The sequence below is a fragment of the Anguilla rostrata genome, chromosome 13 (genome assembly GCF_018555375.3).
Source record: "Anguilla rostrata isolate EN2019 chromosome 13, ASM1855537v3, whole genome shotgun sequence".
In the NCBI taxonomy this organism is placed as follows: domain Eukaryota; kingdom Metazoa; phylum Chordata; class Actinopteri; order Anguilliformes; family Anguillidae; genus Anguilla; species Anguilla rostrata.
In genome coordinates, this window is record NC_057945.1 from 20,065,761 (window position 1) to 20,093,282 (window position 27,522).

A 27,522-nucleotide genomic window follows, 5' to 3' on the forward strand; every position below is an offset into this window, starting at 1 on the left:
TAACATTTTTAAAAATGATTTTATTCTTTTCTTGGTTTTACTCAGTCAACTGACATTCAATTTTACGCAGCTGCTATGCAGGTCTGTCTTCATGTCACATACTATGCAGAAAGCAAACAGTAATATACAAAGAACAACCACAGAACAGCTGAATAGCTATTGGATGAAAGGTAAAGTATTGATGGACTATTATGCTGTACATTCATATTCACATGAATATTGATATGACAAACACCACTTGCATTTCTTCAGCAAAACTTTTCAGTTGCAAAAGCCTTTTTTAATCTTTTAAGTTACAAAACACAATATCATAGAAAACATTTTTTGTTTTGTTTTCTCTTTAAAAGACATTTTAAAAACAGCCCAAAGGAAATTAAGCATCTGGTGTTTTTGCACCATAAGAGATCTGCAGAGCCACAGAGAGAGAGAGAGAGAGAGGCTAGAACATTCCGCGTCTTGGCGAGAGCGGAAGAGTGGCAATGACGCACAGATAGGGTCTGAATCGCTCAGGCAGAGGAGTATTTAAGGCCATGGATTGGTCTGTATTCCAGGCTCTGAACACCCACAGAGCACCGGAAATAAATAAACACAAATAAATAACTGAACAACCATTACTGCGAGAGCGTCACCCTGCTCTTTCACCCCTTCCTCTGCTAACACTGCCCTCCACACTGATGCTGACTTCACAGCTATCATCAGAAGGCAAGGAGCCACTGCACTCAAAATCCACACCGTCACTTACATTAAGACAACAACTGTTCAAGTAAAAAAAAAGCCCCTTCATCCTGCGTATGAAAAGTATGCATGTGTTTTAAGGGCGTTTGCTGTACAGTGTGCTTGAGTGTCCCTGTAGAGTTGGAGGGTTGCAATCCAGGTCAGTGTGTAATAGCGTGTCTGTGTATTGTATGTGCATGTGTGTGTTTTGTACGTTCTTTAGCGTGTGTGTTTGCTTATAATAACGTATGTTTTTCATGGTTGTGCATGTATAGCATGTGTGTGTTTGCAAATAATGTTGTGCGCTTCTAGTGTGTTCATGTGTACAGCAAGTATGTGCATAACGCGTGTGTGTTGCGTATATGTGCGTCCCTGCAGAGTTAGAGGGTGGTAATCTGGGTCAGTTCACCCCCGACGCTCGGTCCAGGTATCTCCTTGGTTACCCTGTCCGGCTCCAAGCCTAGTCAGGTGTGTTTGCCGCGATCCGGGGGCACCACGCTGTCGGGGGGCGGCACGCCGTCGCAGGGCATCTCCCGGGCGATGCTGCGGAGGCGGCTGGACTGCTGCATCTCCAGCGGGAAGCCCACGGGCTGGCAGAACCCGCGGAAGCAGCGCTTGAAGTTCTCGTCCAGGAAGGCGTAGAGGACGGGGTTGAGGCTGCTGTTGGCGTAGCCCAGCGCGATGCAGAAGTGCATGAGCGCCACCGTCAGCAGGCTGCCCAGGTTGACGCCCAGCGACTGCGCCAGCGCCATGATCTGCACGGGCGTCCAGCACACCACGAAGGCGGCCACCACCACCAGCACCATGCGCGTGATGCGGCGCAGGTTGCGGTCCTTCTCGCGCGAGCCGGACAGCATGCGCACGCTGCGCAGCCGCCGCACCATCAGGCTGTAGCACACGCTGATGATGGCCACCGGCACCACGAAGGAGAAGACGAACACACAGGCGCCAAACACCGGGTCCCAGTAACTGCGGGGGTCCGGCAGCACCACGATGCACTCGATCCCTGCAGGTGGACAAAATAAGGGATCAAGGGGTCAAGGGTCAATGAGGAAAAAAATCAGAGACTGTTAGGATGAGTTATCATTAGCCCCAAGCTTGGATCAAATACATTTCTGAAAATGTTTTGATTCTTTTAATGGTACATCTTGAAAACGTTCCAGCAGATACCTCAGAAATATACCTGAATACCTGAGGCGTACAGTCTTATGAAATCATTTTCAGCTGAATGTTCTTAAGAAAATGTATTGAGGTCTAAACGGTTTTAAAGTATTTCAAATACTTAGTTGACACAAGTCTGGCTGGCACCCATTCTTTAGACCCATCAGGTAATCGGTTCTGTACTCTTCATATTGAAAGTTGTGCTTCCCTTCTGTTGAAGCTGAAAGTTTCCCATTACAGAGCATCATGAATATTCACGAAGGGGTGCGACCAAGCACAGTGCCTAGGGAATGTGCATTTCGTACAGTGATTTAGCACCAGAAATCCTGTTACCAACTGGAATTAGTTAAGCAGAGTGGATGGAAGCAGGAGATGACCCTTTACTTTATCAACAGAATCTGTGCTGTCCACTTCCGTCGTCAGTGATACAGCTGGTGGCAGGGGGGTTCCATAGTTTTCCACACCATTGTGTCAAGTAAGGACATTTCATCTTAGAAACCATCTCCCTTACGTTCCATCCTGCCTGCTTATGAATATAGTCAGCCAATTCCATGGCTTTTATTGTCAAATAATAAAATATGAAAATTAAATATTCCTTGTGAAGCACACCATTATATATCTGTACAGTGAGTGAGATTAATCGGACACACTCAGATTCAGATCCAATTTAAGCCTGTACGAATTTAAACCTCAAACATGAACAGGAATGCCAGCATACATTATTACCTCTCCAATAGGAAACGCCATAAGTGAACACAAGTGAGCTGGACGATAATCGTTCTAGAGGGCCAGTTGTACGGCAAGTACCCCTGTGCAACACACCAGGTCTGTGAGCCAGCCCACTGTCTGACCTGAGTGACGTCAGCTTTGATTTGCATCAGAGGCTATAACGTGTCACAGTGGCTGTCTGCTTTCCGAAACCACACATCGTGATTCTGTTCAATTCACGCGCACTTTATCTTTTCTATTGTGTACTTTGCTCTAATCTGGAAGCTATTGAGCCTGTGTAAATTGCCTGCCATAATGGCATTTCATCCAAGGCGAATTCACCCTTTCCCAAATAAGCACTAAAAACTGTAATGAACTTCAGCTGTAGAAGGATTGCTTGAGGGAATATTACATTAGCACATTTGGAGAGACTGCTCAAGAGCATCCAAACCTTTCTGGGTAATAGCTGTTCACTGACTGTAGTAAAAATTTATAGAGTGACCAGTCTGATACTGGCATGGTATGGAGTTTGCCCCCAGAGGTGAAACCATGGATTCATGAGACAAACCTAATTCTGAACTCTGTGTTCCTAAGATTGCAAGTTGTTTCTTCCAATCACTGAAGCTAAAATATTACAGTTTGGTGCCTTCTCTGATTCATATGGCCAAGCACTATTAGCGTGTCAGAGGGTCACAGAGCACTGGAACCACATAGCACCGGCTGCTCCTCTTACCAACCAGAACCTCCTTTCAGAAGCCAAAGTAATGGAAGAAATGCAGCATCTGGGCATCTGATTAGTCTACAGAATATGTGGTGGTGGATGAAGTCTGGCAGCAGGCACGGTCAAACCTGCCAAATGCAATCAAGTCTTATTACAGCCTGAAATCAGCTTGATAAATAACGTCACACTTCCTCCTGAAGTGTCCTTGCCTTCGCCAGGAATTACTGAGCAGCAGTGCTGCATAATACTCAGTATATAACTCAGTTTGCTGCTGTTTCTCCTTTTCCAAAATACACAGGCTGAATTACTTTTTGCACGTGTATAAATGGACTGTACGTAAACCGTCACATGAAGGTTATGCCACAGCACATGCAGTAAGACTGCAGTTGTAATGACAGTCCATGTGTGCAATGCAACAGTACAATCAATAGAACAGAATTGGAAAATGACCTTTTTCCCATGGCGCGCAGGCAGGACTGTCGTAGGAGCTAAGGACACACAGCTACAACCACCGATACAGATGTTTGGACACACGGAGGACAACAAATAACGTTACAGAGGTGAGGACATGCGATGACTAGCTAGCTATATAGTTAGTACAGTTGTGCCGTAGGTCTGGACGGTTTCGTGCTTGTTAATTTATCATCCATTGAGGATGTTCAGTGAAGTTTGGAGTAAACTTTGCAAACCATGACCAAGCAGCACTACCTATATCTCTAATAAAAAAAAGAATACTCTCATTTGAAATTGTTCATATCAGTGAGCATATGATACAGAAGCTCCACCCATTCTGTGAAGCCAACTTGGTGACTTAGAACAAGTATTTGGTGAGACGGAGCACTTGCCGATGGGCATGATGGGAATTCTCCCAGTGAGTTCACCTTTCATGCTTCCCAGTGAAGGAGAATGGACTGCGGATGAACTTCAGCAGGGCCACGTGTGTGAGAATTACAGCCATCATCCACCCACCGTTCCCCCCTCCCACACACCCTCAAAGGTTGCTCAAAGACCGCCGCTTCAAAAGCCTCCATCACAGCTTCCAAGTGAAAGTGCCCAGAAATTTCAACACTAAGTAACTCTTCCAAAATCACAGCAGAAGAGAAAGAAAGACAGCGAAAGAGAGAAACTCTCACTGTCTCATTTTTGGCATTTGAGCGATGAATCACATGCATTTGACGCATCCTGCAGGACGGCATCAAAGAGGCGTTTCGAGCAGGAGCCGAGCCACAGAACGCAAACCACACAACGCCAATGACCCAGCACTGCAACAACAAAAAGCAGATGCTACCCTGATGAGGTACACAAAGGTGTGACGATCCTTGGAAAATACAATTGCTTTTTTATGCTAAAAATAAGACCTTGGCTGAAGCCTAGCACCTTTTTAGCACAACAAAGTGTTTATTTTCTTGAGTGTGGATAAGGCCTTCACAGAAACCAGAAATGAAAAAAAACCAGATGGAAGAGAAAAATCTCAAGATGGAGATGAGGAAAAGAATGAGGTGGTAGATTCTTTACTGTCATTAAAACATTCCTCTCAGATAAGGAGGTGCTGGCTATAGGAGGTGAATGAGATCTGTGCTGACTAGTGTGAGTCACAGGTGCTTAAGTTGAGCCCTGAGAGTGCTATGGATCACGCTCCTCACATGAAGTGTTTATACTATAAAACGCGTCCTCTTTTGTGAGGAAAGCATTGCAAATGTGGCCCTGATGGGCAGAGGCTGCTCAGGGAAGGAGGGCCGGGAGCCACAGCAAACCCTGAAAAACACTCTTCACACAATTGACAGTAACCATGGAGACAAGGCCATGACTTCACCAACCTCACTCCCCCCCACCCCCCGTTCTCAAACACCCCTGCATTCATCTCCACCTCTATAAGACCTTATGCAGCACTCCAGCTTCATGCAGTCAGAATACAGCCAGACCTACATTGAATGTAAAATTATAAATAAAAAATTTCAATGAGACATGTTACTAACTTAATTAACTGTGCAAACACTACATTCGTCCAGTTTAACCAGACATCAAGCAAACAAAAATGTAATGATGTAATACATAAATATACTGTGAGCCCCATAATGCTTGAGACAAAGAGATATTTTCTTTGATTATCTTGATTTGACTCGGTACTCAATTTTTGATATGCAATTTTAGATTTGTAATCAAACAATTTACACGTGGTTAAAATGCACATTTTCATCTTTTATTTAAGGGTATTTTTATACATGTTGGTTTCACCATGTAGAAATTACAGCAGTTTTTATACACAGCCCCTCCATTTCCAGGGACCATAATGTTTGGGACATATTAATGTTATTTAAATGATAGTAGTCATGTTTAGTAATTTGTTGCATATCCTTTGCATGTAATGACTGCTTGAAGTCATTAGTTGCACTAGTGGCCTTAAGCTTTCTATTCATCACACGTTCAGTTCTATTCAGATCAGATAAGTGACTTGGCCTGTCAAGCATTATCCAATTTTTGGCTTTGAAAAACTCCTTTGTTGCTTTGGAAGTATTTTTGGGATCACTGTCTTGCTATGGGTTGAAGCACCTTCCAATGAGTTTGGAGGAATTTCGTTGAACTTGAGCAACTAAGATGCTTCTGTACACTTCAGAATTTATCCTGCTACTGTTACCAGCAGTTACATCATCAATAAAGACAAGTGAGCCAGTATCTGTGGAAGCCATACATGCCCAAACCGTAACACATCCACCACCATGTTTCACAGATGAGGGGTGGGGGTGCTTTGGATCTTGGACAGTTCCTTTCGCCCTCCACACTTTGCTCTTGCCATCACTCTGATACAAGTGTATCTTGGTCTCAGCTGTCCACAAGACCTTTTAACAGAACTCTGCAGGGTCTTTTAGGTATGTATTAGCAAACTGTAACCTGGCCATCCTGTTTTGCGACTAGTGGTTTGCATCTTGCAGTGTAGCTTCTGTAGTCCTAGTCATCAGCGGCAGGTGTCACTGACAGATCCACACCTGCCTCCTGGAGAGTGTTTCTGATCTGTCTTGTCAGGTGTTTGGGGGTATTTCTTCATTATGGTAACAATGCTTCGGTCATCAACTGTAGAGGTCTTCCTTGGTTACCCTTTGTGATGATTGAGCTCACCAGTGGTCTCTTTCTTCTTAATGATAATCCAAACAGTTGATTTTGGTAAGCCTAAAGGACGGCCAATGTTTTTTCTTATTTCTCAGCCTTATAACAGTTTTCTTGAATTTCACTGGCACAACTCTGGTCCTCAGCCTCAAAAGGCAATTAAAACCCTAAAACCACTAAAAGCAATAAAAATGCACTTTAACCACATGAAAACTGTTTGAATACAAATCTAAACTTGTGGAGTGCAAAGCCAAATCAAGAAAAATATACCTCTTTGTCCAAAACATTATAGAGCTCACTGTACATTCATATGTTATAATACATATCTCCATATGTGGACAGCAAGGTGTTCTTCTCGTTAGTTGAAAAAGGGAAAAGTAGCCAAAAATGGTTAAAATTGACTTACTTTCTAAAGCTTAAAGGTGCTGTTGATTGAGGATGGAGAATTAGAATTCAGTTTTATTTTTCGAGTCATAAATGAATTATTAAGCTATTTTCATTTCATCAGGAATGTCAGTTATGTGCAACACTGGCATTTCAGTTCTTTCTTATGTACTTAATTACTGTGCTGTGTATTTAACAAATATCCCTCCATGATGTAATAATACAAATCCATCCATCCACTGTATAAAAGGGTCACGGGGGTGCTGGTGCCTATCCCAGCATGCATTGGGTGAGAGGCAGGAATACACCCTGAACAGGTTGCCGGCCCATCACAGGGCACACACACCATTCACTCACACACTCATACATAGCGGCAGTTTATCCAGTTAACCAAACCTGCATGTCTTTGGACTGTGGGAGGTAACCAGAGTACCTGGGGGAAACCCACACAGACATGGGGAGAACATGCAAACTCCACACAGAAAGGCCCCAGCCAGGATTTGAACCAAGGACCTTCTTGCTGTGAGGCAACAGTGTAATAATAATAATAATAATACTTTTTATTTGTGAAACATTTTCCCATGCTGAATGCACTGTACTAAGTCTGTACTAAGACTAGATAGTAACCATCATAGGATGCTGCATGCTACATGCCTGGAACACCTTCCTGTGACTTGAACAGTGATTGGATGATGTACTCGTAGCCTAAGTTGCTGTGAGAAATGTTCACCAGCTAGTGAAATGATTTTATAAACATTCCTGGTCAAAAAAAAAAAAAAAGTGGTCAAAAGTTGTGAATACATTGCGTTCTCATGATTAAATGTTCCTGCAAAATGTAACAAATAATTGTAACAAATAACAGTAACAAATGAATTGCATTCACTGCAACCCAACACAACCTTTCTGCGATGTTGTTAAAATTTACAGTAACATTTGGTTCTATCCAGCCATCTGAATGAGAATGTGTACACGTACGTGATGTACTGTAAGTCTCCATGGAGACGTGTTGCATTGGTAAACTGCAATGCAGGATGCAGGAGCTGTTTCTGGCCATGAGCTCATCACTTGGAGCAGATTGATTTCATCGCTGCCCTCAACTCTCTCCTCCTTACAGCTAGTGTATAATCAAATACAAGACTGCAATTTACATAAGAGCAGAGACGCCTTATATGTCTTCTGCAGAGATGTTATACTACAATAATTAACGCCAACTTTTGCTGATATGTGTTGTACTGGGACTTCTGTGTGACTGTACTTTAATCCTATAGTGACTGTTCATGCTGTTTATTTATCCTGGATTAGTGCATATTCCTACATTAGAGACAGAAAGGAATACGTTGGCATATTAAATTGTGCTGTGAGTCATTTTTTCTTCTCTCATATTAGTCAAAACTGCCCCCTCACGAACAATAAATGGTGGTCCTGGAGAGCTGGAGGGTCTGCTGATTTTTGTTTTGCACGCAATCAATTGAAACAGCTAATTACACAGCTAACTCCCCTCACCTGATTTCTTGGAATCTAAACTGATTTGCAATACAAAACAGCCTGCCTCTGCAGCTCTGCAGGACCAGGGATGGTCAACCTTTGCTCTGAGTACATACCATTAGGCTCCACCTCCACGTCCCCCATCATCATGGCGGGGGCCCCGATGGCGGAGGCCAGTGCCCAGACGCAGACATTCACCACCTTGGCCTTGGCGGGGGTGCGCATGTCCAGCGCTTTGACGGGGTGGCAGACAGCGATGTAGCGGTCAACGCTCATCATGGTGAGCGTGAAGGTGCTGGTGAACATGTTGTAGTAGTCGATGGAGATCACCACCTTGCACAGCAGGTTTCCAAAGGGCCAGAACCCCAGGAACACATCGGCCCCCTGGAAGGGCAGGGTGGCCAGCACCAGCGAGTCCGCCAGCGCCAGGTTGAAGATGTAGATGTTGGTGGCTGTCTTCATCTTTGTGTATCTGCGATATACCAACACGTTAAAAAAACACATCAACCAATTAATCAAACAAATAAACAATACATCAATCAGTCTTTATATTAGTTTAACACCAGGTATAAACAAGCTGTCACACAGGGCTTCACAATTGCCCAAACAGAATAAGTAAAACAAAATGATACAAAAGTACAAACAAAAAAACCCTAATTTTGAAAATAAATAAATAAATGAAAATAATGATAATCCACTTGATTATCCCTTAAAAAAGCAATCCAGTAGAATTGAAAATGGTGACATGCAGAAAATAACTGCTCAATATGTATGAGGATATTGGAGAAAATAGCCCAGAATCTTTGAGTGACAGTGGAGCAGCTGGTTTAACACGGTTATTTTGAGCTTAAGAACAATGAGATGTACAAAGATGGCACTTCTACATGATTGGTGGTCATCTTAAACTCTGTTACCTACAAAAGTGAGACACGCCAAACATCACACCAGTCACAACCAGTCACAGTGCAATAAATGCAAAAAAAACAAAGGGAGCACTTTTGAATTGGTAACATTTCTGCTATCTCCAACATCATGGTAGTTTATGTAAGAGCAGCATAATAAGCAAGAGTGGGAAAACCTGGAAGCAACACGATAACTTAATGAATGGAACATTTTTGAATGGTTGCTTTAATTAATGTGAACAAATAATGCATTAACATATTTGTTTACAAAGCGCTATTGATGGCAATGCACAGTAATTGCTCAGGAATGCAAACAGAGAGCTTGCAAAAATGATTACAGCTGAAGGGAGAGCACCAGTTTACCTACTGCAGACCATCAACCATCAGCCTACCACAGACCAACTATCAACATTCAAAATCTGTACTGTAAAGAAAGACTGAGCAAAACTAAAAGCGGACCGGTCAGCAGTTCATCCATAAGAGCAGATTTAACATTATAACTGAGCCACACAGATGGCATGATGTCACATAACAGCAAAATATTTCAAAATAGAAACAAAGACAGATGAATGTGCCAGCCTACAACAACATGGCACCCACATTCTCCATACTATTTATTATGAGCCCCAAATTTGGGCAACACGTCAATAGAATGATGCCACACTTGCCCAACCCACCGCAGAGCTCTGCTCTTTGAACACACAGGGTGTTTGCTCTGTATGTGCGTGTGTGCACGTGAAGGTGCATGTGAAAGTGCACATGCTTGAGACTGAGGCACTGCATCCAACTTTCTAAATAAAGAGATAAGTGGATAACTCCAGATAAAAAAGACAAATCCAGTTTCCTGTAATTCGTAAAACTCGATGTATAAGCAAGCTAACATGGCCTATTGCAACAGTAACTATGCAAGCAACCTCCAGTTTATGCTTGAACGTATCTAGTAAATATTTCAAACATTAAAAAATGATTTTATCAGACACAGTAGAAAATAAGAGGGAATAAAATATGATTCACTGCCAAGTGAACTGTCAAGATTAATAATTCTTTCATGGCTTTACATGGAGCGCTCCAATCGGAACAGCATGAGGAAAACCCTAATCTTATAATTGGAACAGCATGGGAAACAGCCTCATCTTGTAATCAGTACAGCATGGGAAACAGCCTCATCTTATAATCGGAACAGCATGGGAAACAGCCTCATCTTGTAATCAGTACAGCATGGGGAACACCCTAATCTTATAATCGGAACAGCATGGGAAACAGCCTCATCTTATAATCGGAACAGCATGGGAAACAGCCTCATCTTGTAATCAGTACAGCATGGGAAACAGCCTCATCTTATAATCGGAACAGCATGGGAAGCAGCCTCATCTTGTAATCGGAACAGCATGGGGAACACCCTAATCTTATAATCGGAACAGCATGGGAAGCAGCCTCATCTTATAATCGGAACAGCATGGGGAACACCCTAATCTTATAATCGGAACAGCATGGGAAACAGCCTCATCTTATAATCGGAACAGCATGGGAAACAGCCTCATCTTGTAATCAGTACAGCATGGGGAACAGCCTAATCTTGTAATTGGAATAGCAAGGAGAACCACTCTGATCAGCTCTGGACCCAGAAATGCTTTCTGAAAAAAGACGGTTGTTTGTTTGTTTGTTTCTTAATGAGGGCATAACTCACTGATGTGCTTTGACTGAGACATGGTTTTTCAGTAACCACCATCCACAAAAATATCTCTGCTCCCCTGTTGTGTGCAAATCACTGGCGCTAAACTTAAAAGTGGCCAAATGTGAGATGGTTCCCCCATGCAGCGTATCTGATTTCAGAGCTAGGTTGGACATCTTTAGAACACTGCAGTTAACCCAGTCAGCTTTCCCCTTGGACACTGGGGATCTGGATACATTTCTCCCATCAACCAAATGCCTTCCACTTGCTAGGTTTGCACAGGAATTGCTTAGTTACCAACCTAGCAAAATTGAGTTTAAAATAGATCACCCCTTCGGCCTGTTTGTGTGTCTAATCTTTGATGCTTTATGGGGAAATATTCCTCCTTTTTTGCATGCACACGCATATAAAAATATAGATATGCTCAACAATGACTGAGAATTTTAATAATAGGCTGTTTTGCATTCTGCATGTCAGAAAGCTGTGTCTCGTTTGTGTGATGCTTACTGCATTTTCCACTGTTCACCTCCAAAAAAAATTTCTATATAGGCACATATAATGTGGAGTCATAAAGTATGTACAAGATTGAATCTCTCTCATGGTACACACAGCTCACACAAATGCAGTTCTGGAGTAGCTTGGTTGCTAAAAGTACAGGCTCAACCCTGTTGGCATGAGTTTGAGCCTTGGCTGTGTTATTTGGTAATTATTAGTTTGAGTCTGCAGCAAAGGGACACAGTATGTTTTGCCCATGATGAGTAGTATGAGTTTACTTCAGCTGGGATTTCTCAGGTCACTGTTGCAGGTAAAAAGAAATTCATTTCCTCCAATCAACACTAGCCCTTTCTTGTATTGTGTGGCTTGTCGAGTTTAAAATAGATACAGACTTTTCAGTATTTGATATTATATTTTATTATCATCTTATTGTGTATAATAAATCATGTTTTATATTTATTAATAATATCGTGACTGTAATTCGTACAGCTGATGAATAACAGGTGTGCTCTGGAAGGAGAGGAATGTTTCCCTGTCTGTGACACCTGACAGCTGTCTGTCTGCAAATATTGCTGGCATATTTTCAGGACTGCCACCACAGTACTGTGGCCAAATCAAGTCATTCTGGGGCTCCTTTCATGAAAAATGAGATGTGATCACCTTGCTCCTCTTTTTAAGGGATTTCACAAAGAAATGACAGTTTCATTAGACATCTGGTAAAACGTGGGAAGCCTGCGGGAAAAAAACAGTCACTCAGCTGTCATTATCTTTTCCACTATCTCACTTTTTTTCAAAAGGGCAATGAGTGGGCTCATTTATTGACAAACAATATAAAAAAACTGATGGTTGTAAGAACCAAGTAGGCCGACTGAGAATTTTACACCCCAAACAACACAACGATATTGTCAATATTAAAAATCCACACAAAATACAACTGCCTACCATCATATTCATTCATTATATGACAAAGTTGGGGATTCTAATTATTACAATTAGAAAATTATATTAGATGTTCACTGAAGATAGGGTATATGTCAAATAAGGGGACCAATATTAATGTGCTCAATTAAAACTTGTATTAGATGTGCATGCTGAATTCTAGCAGCCTACATATTGTACATTAAAGGGCCGGAGTCCTTATTAAGAACAAACTTCTGATTTTTATTATAGGGCTATGATACACTGAGCTGAGCAGTTCCTCAAAATGACACCCAAATAGACAAAGAAAGAATAATAATATTCCCTCACAGTGTAAGTGTACAATGTGATAAGAATTGCTTTTCTTCTCCCTGCTAGCAAAACAAATGCCACACTTGGGAGGGGAAGGTGGTTTTGGGATTACCCTGAAGTACTGGCATATTTATTAGGGAATTTCTGGATGAAATTTTGTGAAATGTGTTTTGACCATGATTTGCTACCTGAGATTGCATATGCACTTTCATTAAATGAGCCCCAGTCTTTAGACTGACGGCAGTGTGCTGCTTTTATTCATGAGGAGGGAGGGAAAAGATGGCAATACTGGGACAAGGAAAGATGTAAGGGTGCGTGGGTCTGGGGAGGGCGGTGTGGAGTGCATATGGTCAATTACACATACTCTTTTTGTCTTCAATACCAACCCGCATTTCACATTGTAAAACAATAAGAAGGCTCAGGTGCAAAACATAGAGTCTCATTTGCAGTTTTATTCTTCTCTTGTGAGAGGAATAGACTGGAGGCGAGTAAGTCAAAGGTATGAGGTAGGGGGCCTCCTCTCTGGAGCCTTATACAGGGCTAATGAGTCTTTGGTGATCAATGCTGTACTAATATCTCCAGACAGACCAATCACAAATCGTTGCTTAGTTGCACCAATCACAGTTGCATTCTCAGCACATATATTTTTTTATAGTTTTACATATATAACTATCCTGTAAAACATAGCACAGACTGACATTCTATGAGGCCAGCCCCTGCACCTGCTTTGCCATAGAGTCACAAAATTTGGTACACAGGTCCCTGTCCTCATGCTGAACAAATTTGCCTCGAGAACCCAAAAGCGCTTCTAGGTAGGTTTTCCTTCATTTTTCATTTTTTCGTTGACGAGCCAATTAACTTTCAGTTGCTGTAGCTTTTAATAAATATGTGAATTCCTAAAATTTCAATTTGATAGTCATGAAACTTGGTATGTACATTGGGAACTAAATCGAGTCCAGCCATAAAGAAATGACCCAGTTTAAATGATCGAATCTGTGGCACGATAGTGCTCGCCGGATAATATTCAAAAATTTTGAAACTGGCTGCAGTGACTAAACCCTCATTAGGAACATACCCATGTGCATTATGAGTCATCACCATCTTGAATTGGCAGCCATTTTGGATATGTACTCATCCATTACTTCTCAAGCCCACATGCTTGTGTGTTGTTCAGTTCAGAAGGGTGATATCTCTTACAATTGGCTTAAGAGGTCCACTTGCACCATGATTGGTCAGTCATTGTTTAACCTCCTTCATGTAAAATATTGACTGTTTTCCGTCATTCTTTTATGAAGCATGAAAGGAACACGCCTTCTGCCTTCAAAGACTATTTAGCATATGAATACAAAGGAGATCTTGACACTGCACTACAACTCAGAAAAACAAATTGGTTTAGAATATTCACAACACGCACCCTGGTTCTTATATGTGCGTGACATTTATGAAATTGAATGCAGCCAATCAGATAGCTAGCTGTAGCTCATCAGTGTTTTTCCCGGCTCAAAATAGGGTTTCTGTGGTGACTTTGCGTGATGGACGACTACGGTCGGTCTAGCTTTACTGCAACCATAAACTCGATGCATTGTCTCCCTATATTTACCTACATTTAGAATGTAACATTCCGGTCTTCAAGAGAAAACCACAATGCAGTGAGAGGCTATAAAAAATGAAACACGTGCAAAAATGTAAAAATTGGAACTTAGGATACAATATTAATTAACCTTATAACTTAATTAATCCACACAAATGCCAGGTTACTGTATTAAATTACTGTATTTAATTGATTATCACATAATTTGCGTATTTGCATAGAATTGCCAAATCCTGAACCATTTCCCACTTATTCCGTTGTAAAAAGATTACATATTTTCATAAACCATTAGGGGATATTTCGGATAGTGTCACAGAATTATGTGCAATTACATTGTACATATAATGATCTACAAATAGACATCAAAAGTCATTAGATGCTACACTACTATAAACCGACCACTCCCCTATTTAGACATAAAATGCCAAAATTTATGAAGGTAGGCGATTTCTGTTGAAAATCACGTTTATAGCAGACACCTCAGAGACACGTGATTGTCTGCACTCTGTTCCATTCTTTTGTGCAATTAAGCAGATTCTAGCTACTATAGACACAAAAGTGTCTACGGTTGCGCATAAACGTGAAATCAATCAAAATGTTAAAAACTTAAAATGCAGCATCATGCACAATCATAATCATTTTATAGGTTTCCTTGACTTCTTCAATAGGTGGCTCGAAAAAACACTTAGGAGGCCCGCCTAAGACATTTCAGCGCAGGAAAAACCCTGCTAATTTTAGCTAGATTTACCTCAGTCTTAACATTAGTGGAGCAGGATAGCCTACACAAGTCATTTTAAAAAAATGTGTTATTTAAAATATAAGGAACCAAAAAACCCAATTTGAGAAATGACATTTAAGAGATGTGTGTGTTCTTTAATTTTATAAGGGATTGGGATATCCCATGTTGAAAGACTGGATTTTATAAACTCAATTCTATGAAACGCCTGGGCCAGGCCATGACACTTGTGTAAGCTTTATTCAGGGGGCAGTCCACTAATTTAGCCAATTTTCTATATCAGTGTGACTGGTACGGCTGTATGCCGTGCTCTGTTATTAGCTTCACTAGAATGCGGCTTACACCACTGCATTCACCGAGAACAGGGAATCAATGAGTGGATAGGCTTCATTAGCTGAACGAATGGTCTCAGTCGCTTCATTCATTACCTACGGTAAGTGCTAAGTGAACAAGAGCTGCATTTGGTGTTGAGCTATAAGTCTCCCCCACTGACCTCTTTTGGTTGGTGTGTTAGCTGCTCTGGGAGGAGGATTTAGCCAGTGTTGTGCTGACCTTGCTCGCTGCACAGAGCCTGAGCTCCATGCACCTCTCCATCATGGAATTCCCAGTGTACCGCACTTCTGCCCATGCTACAGAATCCTCTCGGCTCTTCACACTGAGCTTAATACCACACACTGTGAATCAGTGCCTCGAGAACGCAGCAATAAAAACAAGGAGGTAACACACGCATAGATCATCTGGCTGTACACTGGCAACAGCTCCCTTCATCTGAGTGAACTTGCAACAGTGTATCGCAGGTCTGGTCGTGCACATAAGGGGGAATACATAAATAAGCTTCATGTTGTTAGAAAAGCAATACGAGCTGTTCCCTCCACATCTCCTTGTTTATGAGAAAACAAAAATAAAAGTAAGAGACACCATGCACCAGGTGTCTGGCTGTGCATTGGTAACATATTCTCTCATTTAAGTGAGAATGGAAAAATGAATATTTGATTACTAACATTTATGAAATATTACTACAAAGCACTGTGGTTTTGCATTTGTATCATTACATTGCATTACATTACATTACTTAACACTCTTATCTATATAAATGCAGTCCATGATTATCCAGAGCAACGTATAGAAGCAGAGCATACCAGTGTTAATCTGAGGAATAGGGAAAGGCTGCAATTTACCAAGATGACACAAAAGGCCCAATCATAATCAGTAAGTGTAGAGTAAACTAACCCAACAATTAGTATTGCAAAGATAAGTAAATACCACTATACAGATAACCTTGCAATACATGCAATTGTCCCACAAGGAAATCCAGAAACAAAGAGTGTGGATAAAGAGGGTCAGGAGAGCCATTGCTCAGTCTGAAGAGAGGGATTTTCAGACTGTGTCAGTTTTCTTAGGATTTCTGCTGCCCTGACCACAGTGGGAAGTTCATTCCACCACTGGGGGTCCACAACAGGCAGGACACATGACCTGGAAGTGCAGGCACATGTGTGGGTTTATGGCTATGGCTTGTGCAGTGGAGAATGGCTACACAATGCTCTACCTATTGGCCCAGAAATAGCAACCACTGTGCGCCACCTTCCTTCCCTGGCCTCTCTGGCAAGGCCTCACTCTCATATGGGTGACACACTGCTGAAATTTCAAGAAAGCATTTCTTCCTGGGAGGCCAGTGTGCTCGGGCTACACGGTTAATGGGCCAGCTGGTCATATGCACCATGGACCTTCATAAGACATCAGTGGGCAGTGACTGCAGCGCAAAGTCATAGGGTGAGATGGCCCTCTGACTGACTCGCTGCAAGGCCCAGACCAGGGGTCCTGCCACGACTGCCTCCATTGCAGGGCACAGGTTCATATGGCTGAACCAAGCTCGTAGCCCAGAGAGGGACCCCTACAGGATAAACCCCCACAAATGCCTCTTGTTGATATAATTGAGAAAAATGGTATTTATAGAGTATTTTTTTTTAGAGCGTAGCTCATACTGACAAGAACATGAGCAGCAGACATGCATCTCACAGCTGCCGCTAGTTTTCCATCCAATCCACAGCAGTCTCCAATGGGTGACGGTCAACCATGATTGCAGGGCAACAGAAGCTGGTGGCTTAGTGCAGCCCATCTTATGCTAGTATAAAGACCCAGGCAATACAGGCCCTCCATGACTATGTGAGGCTCAATGATGTCACCTGGCCTCCCAGCAGACTTGAAATTCCTTTACATGGTGTCTTAACAAAAATCTGCTTTTATTTAATCATTTTAAAGTGCATACTGATTTGCATATGAGGCAGATGTTGGACCAAACTGAGTACAATACTGTTAGATTCTTCATTGATAAAAATAATTAATTACTGATGATGATGAACATACTAGAGCCAATCAAATGCATAGATGAGCACGGTTAATCTTTCCAGTATCTCTTTCCAGTGAAAAATTACATTGTTGTTTGCTAGTCGCAACTGTGTGAAACACTTCTCTTTATCCAGTCAACACTATGAATATAATCAGGAAATTGCGATTGCATAATTTTTAACTAGAGGAATTAAATAATACAACAAAAAAAAACAGAATTAGAATTAGCCTAAAAAATGAACAATGTCTTGACAAAGATGTTTCAGAGTTATATTATACAGGCAGACCATTTATTGACTGCAGACCGACTCCCAACACATCATTGTTGTTGTTTCAATAAATCAAACCACACATCTACCAATGTGATTCAAGGTGAGCAATGTATTCACTCACTGCATATAAACCATTATTACATTTGTCCTGATGTAATGAAAAAACAATATTATGAATCTCTTATTAGATAATTACAGTGAATGGGTTTTGGTAATGACACTTGTGTGCAGATTTGAGCAGAGAGCTGAAGCTCCAGTCTCATTAGCTGACTGCAGACATTCTATTAAGAACATGGTGTTCACAGTCAGTTCAACACACGCTGGCCCCAGTGACAGACATCTGTGCCAACTAATTACTCCACCTCAAATGAAATAAACTGAGGATTTAGATGCTCAGAGCTATGCCATCACATTATTGGGAGACTGTATTACTGCAGATACTGTGGTGGTGCTAATTTCATTGCAATACCCCAAATGAGCTGCAAGCTCCTTTAAAATAAACCCACACACACAGTTTTGAGTCAGGTGCTTCAAAGAATTTTGTATTTTAAGCAATTTAACCATAATTTGCCTTCCCATTTCACCTTCTGTTGTCCTCTCATTTACAGACAGCCCTTAACAGAGCAGAGCTGTCTTGCTTACTGTACTGCACTTTAAAGGTACATTTAAAACAACATTACATACAGCTGCTACACTAATAACAACTTCACTTACAACAGTTACTCGAATAACATTAACTAGAACTTCACTTAGAGCTTTTACACTAATAACAACTTCACTTACAGCTGCTACACTTACAACAACTTCACATACTGTACAGCTGCTACAAGAATAAATACTTCACATACAGCTATTACACAAATAACAACTTCACTTACAGCTGCTACACTTATAACAACTTCACATACTGTACAGCTGCTACAAGAATAACTACTTCACATACAGCTATTACACAAATAACAACTTCACTTACAGCTGCTACACTTATAACAACTTCACATACTGTACAGCTGCTACAAGAATAACAACTTCACATACAGCTATTACACAAATAACAACTTCACTTACAACTGCTACACTACTAACAACTTCACTTACAGCTGCTACACTAATAACAACTTCACTTACAGCTGCTACACTAATAAGAATTTCACTTACAACTGCTACACAAATAACAACTTCACTTACAGCTGCTACACTAATAACAACTTCACTTACAGCTGCTACACTAATAACAACTTCACTTACAGCTGCTACACTAATAAGAATTTCACTTACAACTGCTACACTAATAACAACTTCACTTACAGCTGCTACACTAATAACAACTTCACATACAGCTATTATACAAATAACAACTTCACTTACAGCTGCTACACTAATAAGAATTTCACTTACAACTGCTACACTAATAACAACTTCATTTACAGCTGCTTCACTAATAACAACTTTACTTACAGCTGCTACACTAATAACAACTTCACTTACAGCTGCTACACTAATAACAACTTCACTTACAGCTGCTACACTAATAAGAATTTCACTTACAACTGCTACACTAATAACAACTTCATTTACAGCTGCTTCACTAATAACAACTTTACTTACAGCTGCTACACTAATAACAACTTCACTTACAGCTGCTACACTAATAACAACTTCACTTACAGCTGCTACACTAATAAGAATTTCACTTACAGCTGCTACACTAATAACAACTTCACATACAGCTATTATACAAATAACAACTTCACTTACAGCTGCTACACTAATAAGAATTTCACTTACAACTGCTACACTAATAACAACTTCATTTACAGCTGCTTCACTAATAACAACTTCACTTACAGCTGCTACACTAATAACAACTTCATTTACAGCTGCTTCACTAATAACAACTTCACTTACAGCTATTACACAAATAACAACTTCACTTACAACTGCTACACTAATAACAACTTCACTTACAGCTGCTACACTAATAAGAATTTCACTTACAGCTGCTACGTTAATAACAACTTCAGGAGTGTTTCAAAATGTATCAAGCCATTCAGAGTGAATTTCCTGTTCAGTAGGCAAAATGTTAGACATGTAACAGAACATCTTACCTATTGACTAAGCCCTAGGCATAGAAACACTTCAAAAACATTCCAACAGTATGATCAATGAAATACAGTAATATTGAAATTTGTGAGTATATTATTTCCTTCATAATGAACTGATATAAACTTTGTTGGAATTGACTTAATGCTGAGCAGTTTGCCTGGTGCGGCTGCTTCCTCGTGTTCTTGGCTGAAGCGAGATGATTCAGCACTCCACCCTAACCACTGAGAACTGAACCCTGACATATTAGCCCCTGCTGCAGCAGCGCAGCCCCGCATGCGCCCAGGGGCCAGAGAATGCCATTAAAATAAACACTGACGCAATCCGCTGCAGACTGTGTGCCTAAGAATCCATATGCATCCAATGTGTACCTTACAAATCTGTAGGCTAGAACCACACGTATAAATGCATTATTTTTTAACTATGTATTTGTGCATTCACAGGACCAAAACACATAGCTGTCAGCACCATTCTTGTACTGAAAAGGTCTCTCCTCATTTCCTCTCCTCCTCCAGTCCCTCATCCCTACATTTCCACTTTTCTTCCTTCTCTCTATCGTACCCCTCCCCCACTCCCATTCCCTCAGATCAGATAGAACTCACGCTACACACCCCTGAGGAACATTCATTCCCAAGCACTCTGTGGGGTCTTACAGCTAAGAGAGACTTTTATGTGGGTTTGAAGACCAGCCCCTTACTGCCCTTGCAATTGATGCTTAATGCTTATTAATCCTGACTGCACTGTGCTGTCGTAACTCATGGATGTGAAGGGCCAGGTACAGACTGCATAGAGAAGCCAGCACAGCTGACTGTGATTAGGTGCAGTCATCAATGAATAGCCACTATGGCTGATTTCGCAGGTAGAAACTGCAGTGAAGAGCCAGGATAGCTGTGGCTGGTGTAATGAATCCAGTCAGCAGATTCTCCCTCCATATGAGCCTCTGCATTGCACAATCTATCATATCTGTGAGGAGGAATCGGCTTTCACTTCCGGGTCCTTCACAGAAGAGTGAATAAGTTTTACTCACTCCTTTCTTCTCATTGGCTCTCATTTCTTTTTTACACCCCTTTCCTCTCCTACCATATCTTTCCTTTTCTGCTTCTGTTTTTCCTCCTCCTCCCGTCATCTGTATCTCTTTTCCTGTCCTCCTTTCTCATTTTCTCTTTCTCCCTCCTTCTTTCTGACCACTCCTCTCTCTGTCCTCCTCATCTCTCAGGAGAATGTGTTTCTGAGAATTCACAGCTAAAAGGTTTCTGCGTGTGTTTGAAGGTAAACCCTGGGCAGAATGTTGCTGTAGAAGTGAAGAAACAAGCCCTGCCTTGGGGCACACCACTGACAACCTAGAGGCTTTTCCAATATTTCAATTTTGAATGTCTAAATTTGGAACGTCCAAATTGAACTATGTACAAGTGTGCTCATACACCTTATGCCCCCAGCTGCCAGCTTGGGGGAGTGAAGACAATTTGCGGTTCTCCTCTGAAACATGCGGTGCCAGCCATGCAACCATTACTCCGGACCAATTTCAAATGGAAGGTTATGCTTTGTTCACCAGTGATATTGATTTAATTGAGATGGATGCAACATAAATGAGGAGAGCAGTTTTCACTGTGGATTAATTAAGATTAAGATGGATGAAACAACAATCAGGAGAGTCATTTTCACTGTGGATTACCTGCAAAGTTATTGCATTTATAACAGCCAAATAACTGTTATGCTATTCTCTGCTACAGCAGCCATTTTTGTTCACAGTGCCTTAACTCCTCAGACAGTTAGCTAATTATGCAACATTCTTGAGGGACAGAGAAATTTGGAATATGTTAATAAATGGCACATTAGCTGATATTTGTCTTGTTGACTGCTTAAAATTTTTAAAATTATTTTCCAGAATGTTTTCTACAAGAATCCAAATCCAGGCATACTTTAGCTAGAGGTATAAGATAAGGTAACCTCACTACTACCCAAAGTGTACTGAACTGAATTTTTTCAGTGATATCTGAATATAATACCCTTTTTATTCCTTAAATTATTATAACTTCTGTGAATACAGACCAACCCACACAGCAAAAATAAGCACTACTGCGCCACACAGCATTGACATGAGTACAAAGTCCACCCACTATCTCTGGAAACAGAACTTGCTTGCGCAGACTTGCTTCTCTCCTGGTGAGTGTCTTACACTGTGGCACGGCTGCATCACGTGCAGTTTCACGCTGCAGACCACCCATACACTGCAACCTGAAAAACTAGCAGAGTCCAGAAGCTCTCCAGGGTCAGAGGACCAGGGGCCTGCAGAGAAGCCGCTGAGCCTGCAAGGGGGTGTAGCTAGTTAGGCACTCCCACAAAGAGGGCTGTCCATGCGTGGGGTCCAGAACCACACAGCAGGTGGGGCTTGGGTCAAACCCCAACATCTCTGGTTTTGAAGTCAACAAACTGCTTGGCTAGCTCACATTCCAGGTGTTCACATTTCAGGTCTGCACCTCTCTGTGTTGTAGCTGTCCTTTTGGTCTCCTCTCTGACAATGTCCCTGCTCAGTTTGGCAGGATGGCCTGATCTTGGCAGTGTCTGCATTGTGCTATATTCTCCATATTCTTCATTTCATTACAATGGACTCAACAGTGGTCCTTGGAAGGTTCAAAATTTAGGTTTGCCTCCTAACCACTCATCGTTCCATACCCAAACACACAGTGCAGACCACAGGCATTGTATGTATCAAAGTCAAGTCATGTCAGGTATAATATACAGCCCTACCTGGCTGGCTTCTTCCTCATTCTCCCTGTGCCCAGTACAAATATCCACAGCAGCTGCTGTGATTGTTAATTGGTTGGTTTTTAAACTGTGGGTTCTCTTTGGTGCCAGAACAAAATGGTGAACTAAGGGCCAGCTGAGATGGTATCAGAATTGAGCATTCTGTTAGCTGTTTTTGTTTTTCCATGTGGTGGCAGCAGCCTGGATCATGTAGATCACAGATCTGCTAATTTATCTGTGTACGTGTGTGTGTGTGTGTTTTTGTGGGGGGAGGGGGGTGTCGATTGCCATCTGCAGTATCTTTCTTGTCTTTTCTACACTGTGAAATGCTCAGTGTTCATTTAATAATTCAGACAGAGTTTAAATGATTAAAAGGATTAACCCTCTTTTGATTCTCTTTAACCCTGTAATGTAATTATTCTAAGCCAGGCTTTCACTACCTTCCTGACAGCTGTCTGTGCAACCTCATTTTCATCTTTTCATGATTTTGATTTTGACTTAGTGAAATCAGGTTTTTTGTGGTTTTTAACTTTGGTACTGGTTTTGGGGGAAAAAAGGTTGTCTCTTTTCAAATGGTTGTCATCTTTCATTTTTTCCTTGCCTATTTTGTTCAGTGTTTTCTTTTGACATTTTGTGACAGATCTGATATAAGAAGTGCATTTCAATTTCATAAGTACTTTATCTTCACAAGCACAACAGGAGATATAGTGCGCCCTATGACGGTGTTTTATGAATGTCTATGTGTTATAAAACACTAATGTGAGTCTAACCCTTCATGGAAAATATAAACTTTCTTCATTTGCTTGTATATTTTCATATTAAACATAGAAAACAAAACTCACTTGTGTCCTAACCAGGAAGATTTAGCTTACATGTTTAAAATTTTCATAATTCAATTCCTGACTCAACAGCACAGCTGCCTGTCCTGGGTTTTGAATCTGGAACCCCTTTGCTTTGTTCAAGTTCAATATCCAGAATACCACATTATAGCTTGCCTGCTGAAGGGACTGAAAAGACAGAGACCACAATCTCTCCCTCCATCCACAGGGGGTGATTTCTCCAATATAGCTCTGTCCTGGAATCCCGTTTTGGCTCAACCGTTGCCCTGCTGTGTGTAGCCACCCAGTCATCTACCCCTAATGGTTTAGGGGTCCTCAGACCTGGTCCTGGAGAGCAGCTGGGACTACTGAAGGCCCTGACCCTGGTCCTGGAGAGCCACACTGTCCAGTGGTTTACTAACCTTACCTAATTCACTTACAACACTGTTACCTCATCTCAAATTGTTTCTTTGGTCTGAATTGGTTGCTGATTTTGAGGTCAAAACTAACGCAAAAAGACCCAGTGGTTCTCCAGGAGCAGGCTTGAGGACTCCCGCAAACCCGGCTGCTCTATTCTATTTGGGTTGATGTGCCATGTTTTGACTCATTCCACACGGGCTGGTGGTCACACCGCTGGTCATCCCTCTCACATGAACTGTAATGTGCTGTCATGGCTGGTTATGACAGGTCTAACATCATGCTTATGGCAGTGTTATGTCAGACTGTATGGCAAATTGTTAAGTATATAAATCACCCTGGTTATTGAAAAGAATGCCTGTATGAGATGTCAGCCATGACAGATGCAAGAGATTAATGTAGACTGAGATAGGCGATTTAGGCTAAAAAGGTGCAGTAGACCCTGAGTTTCAAAAATATGACCACGGTAGGTGTGTCATGTCACAATTCATTTCCCGTGCGCACAGACCTTTCTGCAGGGATCACATGCAATGACACACTGCGTTGCATGTGTCAGGATATTATTAAGTACGAGCAGCGTTGCAACCCAGAACCGCCAAATTGTTTAAAAGCGAGCCTTACCTGATGATGACGTACATTACCAGACAATTCCCCACGAGCCCCACCACGCAGACAACCATGTACACAACGACGATGGTGATCTTAACGCTGGTAGGCAGGAATCCATCTGTCTCGTTAAAGATGCTGTAGTTCGTTTGAAAGAGTGACTCGTTGTAAAACCGAATCGTCCTTGGGTCCCTTAAAGCAGCCGGTTCTTCTGGGAACTCCATGGCGAAGTGTGCACTGCGCAAACCTAGGTTTCAAATGAAAACGGGTTTAAATTTGCAACTGGTTTACGTTTTGAGGCTGTGTCGCTGAAGCTGTATACAGATTCTACAGGAGAACATTTTGTTATATAAATCTCAGGTCTTAGCGTCTTGTTCTAACCTTTCCGGTAAAGGCTGTTTAATATTTTTTTAAAACTGCATTAGCCTACTGGCAGTGCGCCTGTGTCCCTCACTAGTTAAAAATGGTAAATGATGTAACCTGTTTGACTGTACAGAGAAAAAATACGCAACATGTAAAAATGAATACACAAGCGAGAAAAGTGCAAATTTGCCTATGACAAAAATGCTGTTGATTCCCCCATAACCCCCCACTTCTCCCCACCCCCAGTGTTAACGCTGCCATATGCACTGCAGTTACATACCGTTATCTTCCTAGTACTTTCTTCAGCCTTTTTCCGAGTTTCTCAATGAACTTTTCTTCCTTGTGAAGATTTCTGGTCTTATTCTGGTTTTAATTTTGTATACGCTTCGTATTATCCACATTCGCAGACAGCGCGGGTTATTGCAGATCTCAGAAATGGTCAAAACTTTTTTTTCCCCTGGTAATGACAGGTCGGCTGGCCGTGGAGGTGTGTCTTAGCGCAGGCGGATTGATAGTTGTCGGTCGGCATGGGTTCTCCTCCGTTTTTGGCTGCTGTAAATCTTTGAGTGCGCATAACGCCTCTCAATCTGGAGACGTGCTGTTCGGGCACTTCAGTTTAGCTGGAGGGACAAGCGGTCACCGTTATTCCGTCGCACGTTCCCTCCGCGTTTCCCTTTCATTGTCCGCGCCCCTCTCGCGCCTGCAGGCTCCCTTGTTCGATGCATTCTCTTCTCCCTGTGCGTGTCAGCCAGTTAGAACTTTCCGGGGTTTACAAGGACGCATTTCACGTTCGTATGCAAAATAGGAACGATATATAGAAAATAATGCACACGGTGAAAAACGAGCTATGCGGTCTGTTGACGCGTTCTTCACCTGGTTTTAATTTGAATGTGTCACGCTCCATTGGTTAACCAGGATTTGGGTACTGAAACATTCTTAACGTTTTTTCAAGTTCGGTGTACAATGCTTAGATAGTTGTGGTTGAAATCGGCCTGATTAATAATATATTTCATAAGTTTACATATAGTGAAGTTCTGCCCAACCTTTCAGAGAGCACGCACAGTTGCTATAAGATTATCCGTTCCCAACAGACACTGGTAAACATGAGATTAAGAGCAATTTAATCTGATTAAACTGCCTGCTCGTGGGTGACTAATCGTACATCTGTTGGCCATAAAAATATTTCTGTCTTGAGGCGACGAATATTATTAAAATGAACACATATTTGTAGGGTCACCCCTAATATAAAAAATATTCAAACAGTTACTATAATTACAATGATGATGATCATCAGTATTGTTTTCATTACCAGGCCTTGTAGCCTACTACTACTACTACTGCTATTATTATTATTATTATTATTATTATTATTATTATTATTATTATTATTATTATTATTATTGTTTTATTCGTAATAGTCTATTCAGTGTAGCGAGAACCCGTAATATATGGTCAGAATTAGAATTTTTTTTGTGCAACTGCAGTTGGTGCTGAGTTTAGCCACAATAGCAAATACAGTAAAAATTGAGGGTAAAATTCAATAAAAGCAAGCATTAACATGTAGGTTTTGTGAATAAATAATCAGAAAAAGTAATAATTATGTAATGAAACACCAAACATCCGGCATTAAAGCTCCGCTAGCTTCAAAGCCGCTGGCCTTGGTCCTATTATCAGCTAAGCACTCACTGGCTCGGTATACCGTTCACCTGGCTGTCCAAAGGATGGAACTCCGAAACCTTTGTTATATTAATATGAACATTGTTACTAAGCTTCTTATACTTAAAATGTGAAGGCACGAGGGTAAAAGAATGTTAATTGAAAAGGAATGCATTTACTCTCGTCACATTTTCAGAGTATTAGTCATTTTACTAGTTGGATTTTTTTTATAAAGCCCAAACATACATGAGCTATATATACTTGTAGTGTGTGTTCATGTCATACAATACAGGAACATGGAACTCTTTGCTTCTTCACAAAACACAACAAAAGAACAAGCTTGTATTTGGCCCCACAACCCCAGGTATCCCCATCCCAGCACAATTTTTTAAGGGCTCCTGTCAGTCAGGGACCTTGAAATCATCCTGGTACAGTACGTTGTACACGAGGCAATTTTGTGTTCATCGCACGTCTCTCACCTTGCAGCAGCAGCCAGCAAGAGGTTTACTGTCCTGCAGGAATCCTGACAGTGGTCTTTTGGTAAATAGCATTTACTTGGCGTGCCTGCTTATGTCTGTGGGGTACTCACAGCAGAGGAACGGTGGCAGCCGGGTGAAAACAGCCAGAATCATATCAGCAGGGGGTAATTCTGTGCGCAAGCTACAGGGAAGCTATCTTTGCTGAGCCAGAGCTGTGTTTGTAGCAAAGACTAAAGTTCATCCAGTCAACTCACATTTATCTGTACATTACATGCACATTTGTACACTGTGAAGATGACAGCCACATGCACAAATGTTTTGGAACGGCATGACCATAACTGCTAACAAAAATAATAAACAGATAGCAGGTACTATGAGGGACAATTTCTTTGTATAGCCTATATGTTTGTGCTGTGTAGGCTATCAGGTTGTCAGAAGCACTTGATATGCTGTGATGTGAAGCAAGGCAAATAGCTGTTTCACATTCTCCCTGCCACCTGCCTGCTAGTCCTCCAGAGGGCATTCCCTGCTACTGTAACTGTACACATTTTCAGGATGTCGGGGAACATATCTGTTAGATTCTCATTTGGCTGTTAGATAGCATTGCGGTGAGAACGTTCCCCCGGAGAACATACTGTACACAGTGCAGCTACACAACACATCAAACAAAAAGGAAATGAGGAGCAGAGGCAGAGCATCTGTCTCCCCACCTACCGCACAAACTCTGCTGTTGCCGGGCAGACCTGCTAATTTCAGGTTGCATACACTTTCTGTGTGGGGATGGGGTGGACAAGGGCCCTTATTTATTAACGTTAA

General features: G+C 41.6%; 1 protein-coding gene across 2 annotated transcripts; it reads right to left on the reverse strand.

Annotated features, from left to right (window-relative positions):
- On the reverse strand, positions 1 to 25,458 carry LOC135237795 (nociceptin receptor-like). 2 transcript variants are annotated; one of them, XM_064305255.1, is made up of 4 exons: positions 24,852 to 25,458; positions 24,224 to 24,455; positions 8,392 to 8,747; positions 1 to 1,720 (listed from the first exon to the last, which is right to left on the reverse strand). In XM_064305255.1, exons 2-4 carry the CDS (start codon positions 24,430 to 24,432, stop codon positions 1,179 to 1,181), a joined length of 1,107 nt encoding a protein of 368 aa, XP_064161325.1. In that variant the 5' UTR covers positions 24,433 to 24,455; positions 24,852 to 25,458; the 3' UTR covers positions 1 to 1,178. The 2 variants fall into 2 exon arrangements, with proteins under 2 accessions (XP_064161325.1, XP_064161326.1); XM_064305256.1 differs by lacking the exons at positions 24,224 to 24,455; positions 24,852 to 25,458 and adding an exon at positions 21,740 to 24,212.
- Positions 25,459 to 27,522: the final 2,064 nt, after the last annotated feature.

Coding starts and splice junctions, on each gene's coding strand:
- LOC135237795 (XM_064305255.1), bottom strand. CDS start 24,432: ATGGAGTTCCCAGAAGAACCGGCTGCTTTAAGGGACCCAAGGACGATT. Junction 8,748..24,223: donor GTAATGTACGTCATCATCAG/GTAAGGCTCGCT, acceptor GGTATATCGCAG/ATACACAAAGATGAAGACAG. Junction 1,721..8,391: donor CGTGGAGGTGGAGCCTAATG/GTATGTACTCAG, acceptor GTCCACCTGCAG/GGATCGAGTGCATCGTGGTG.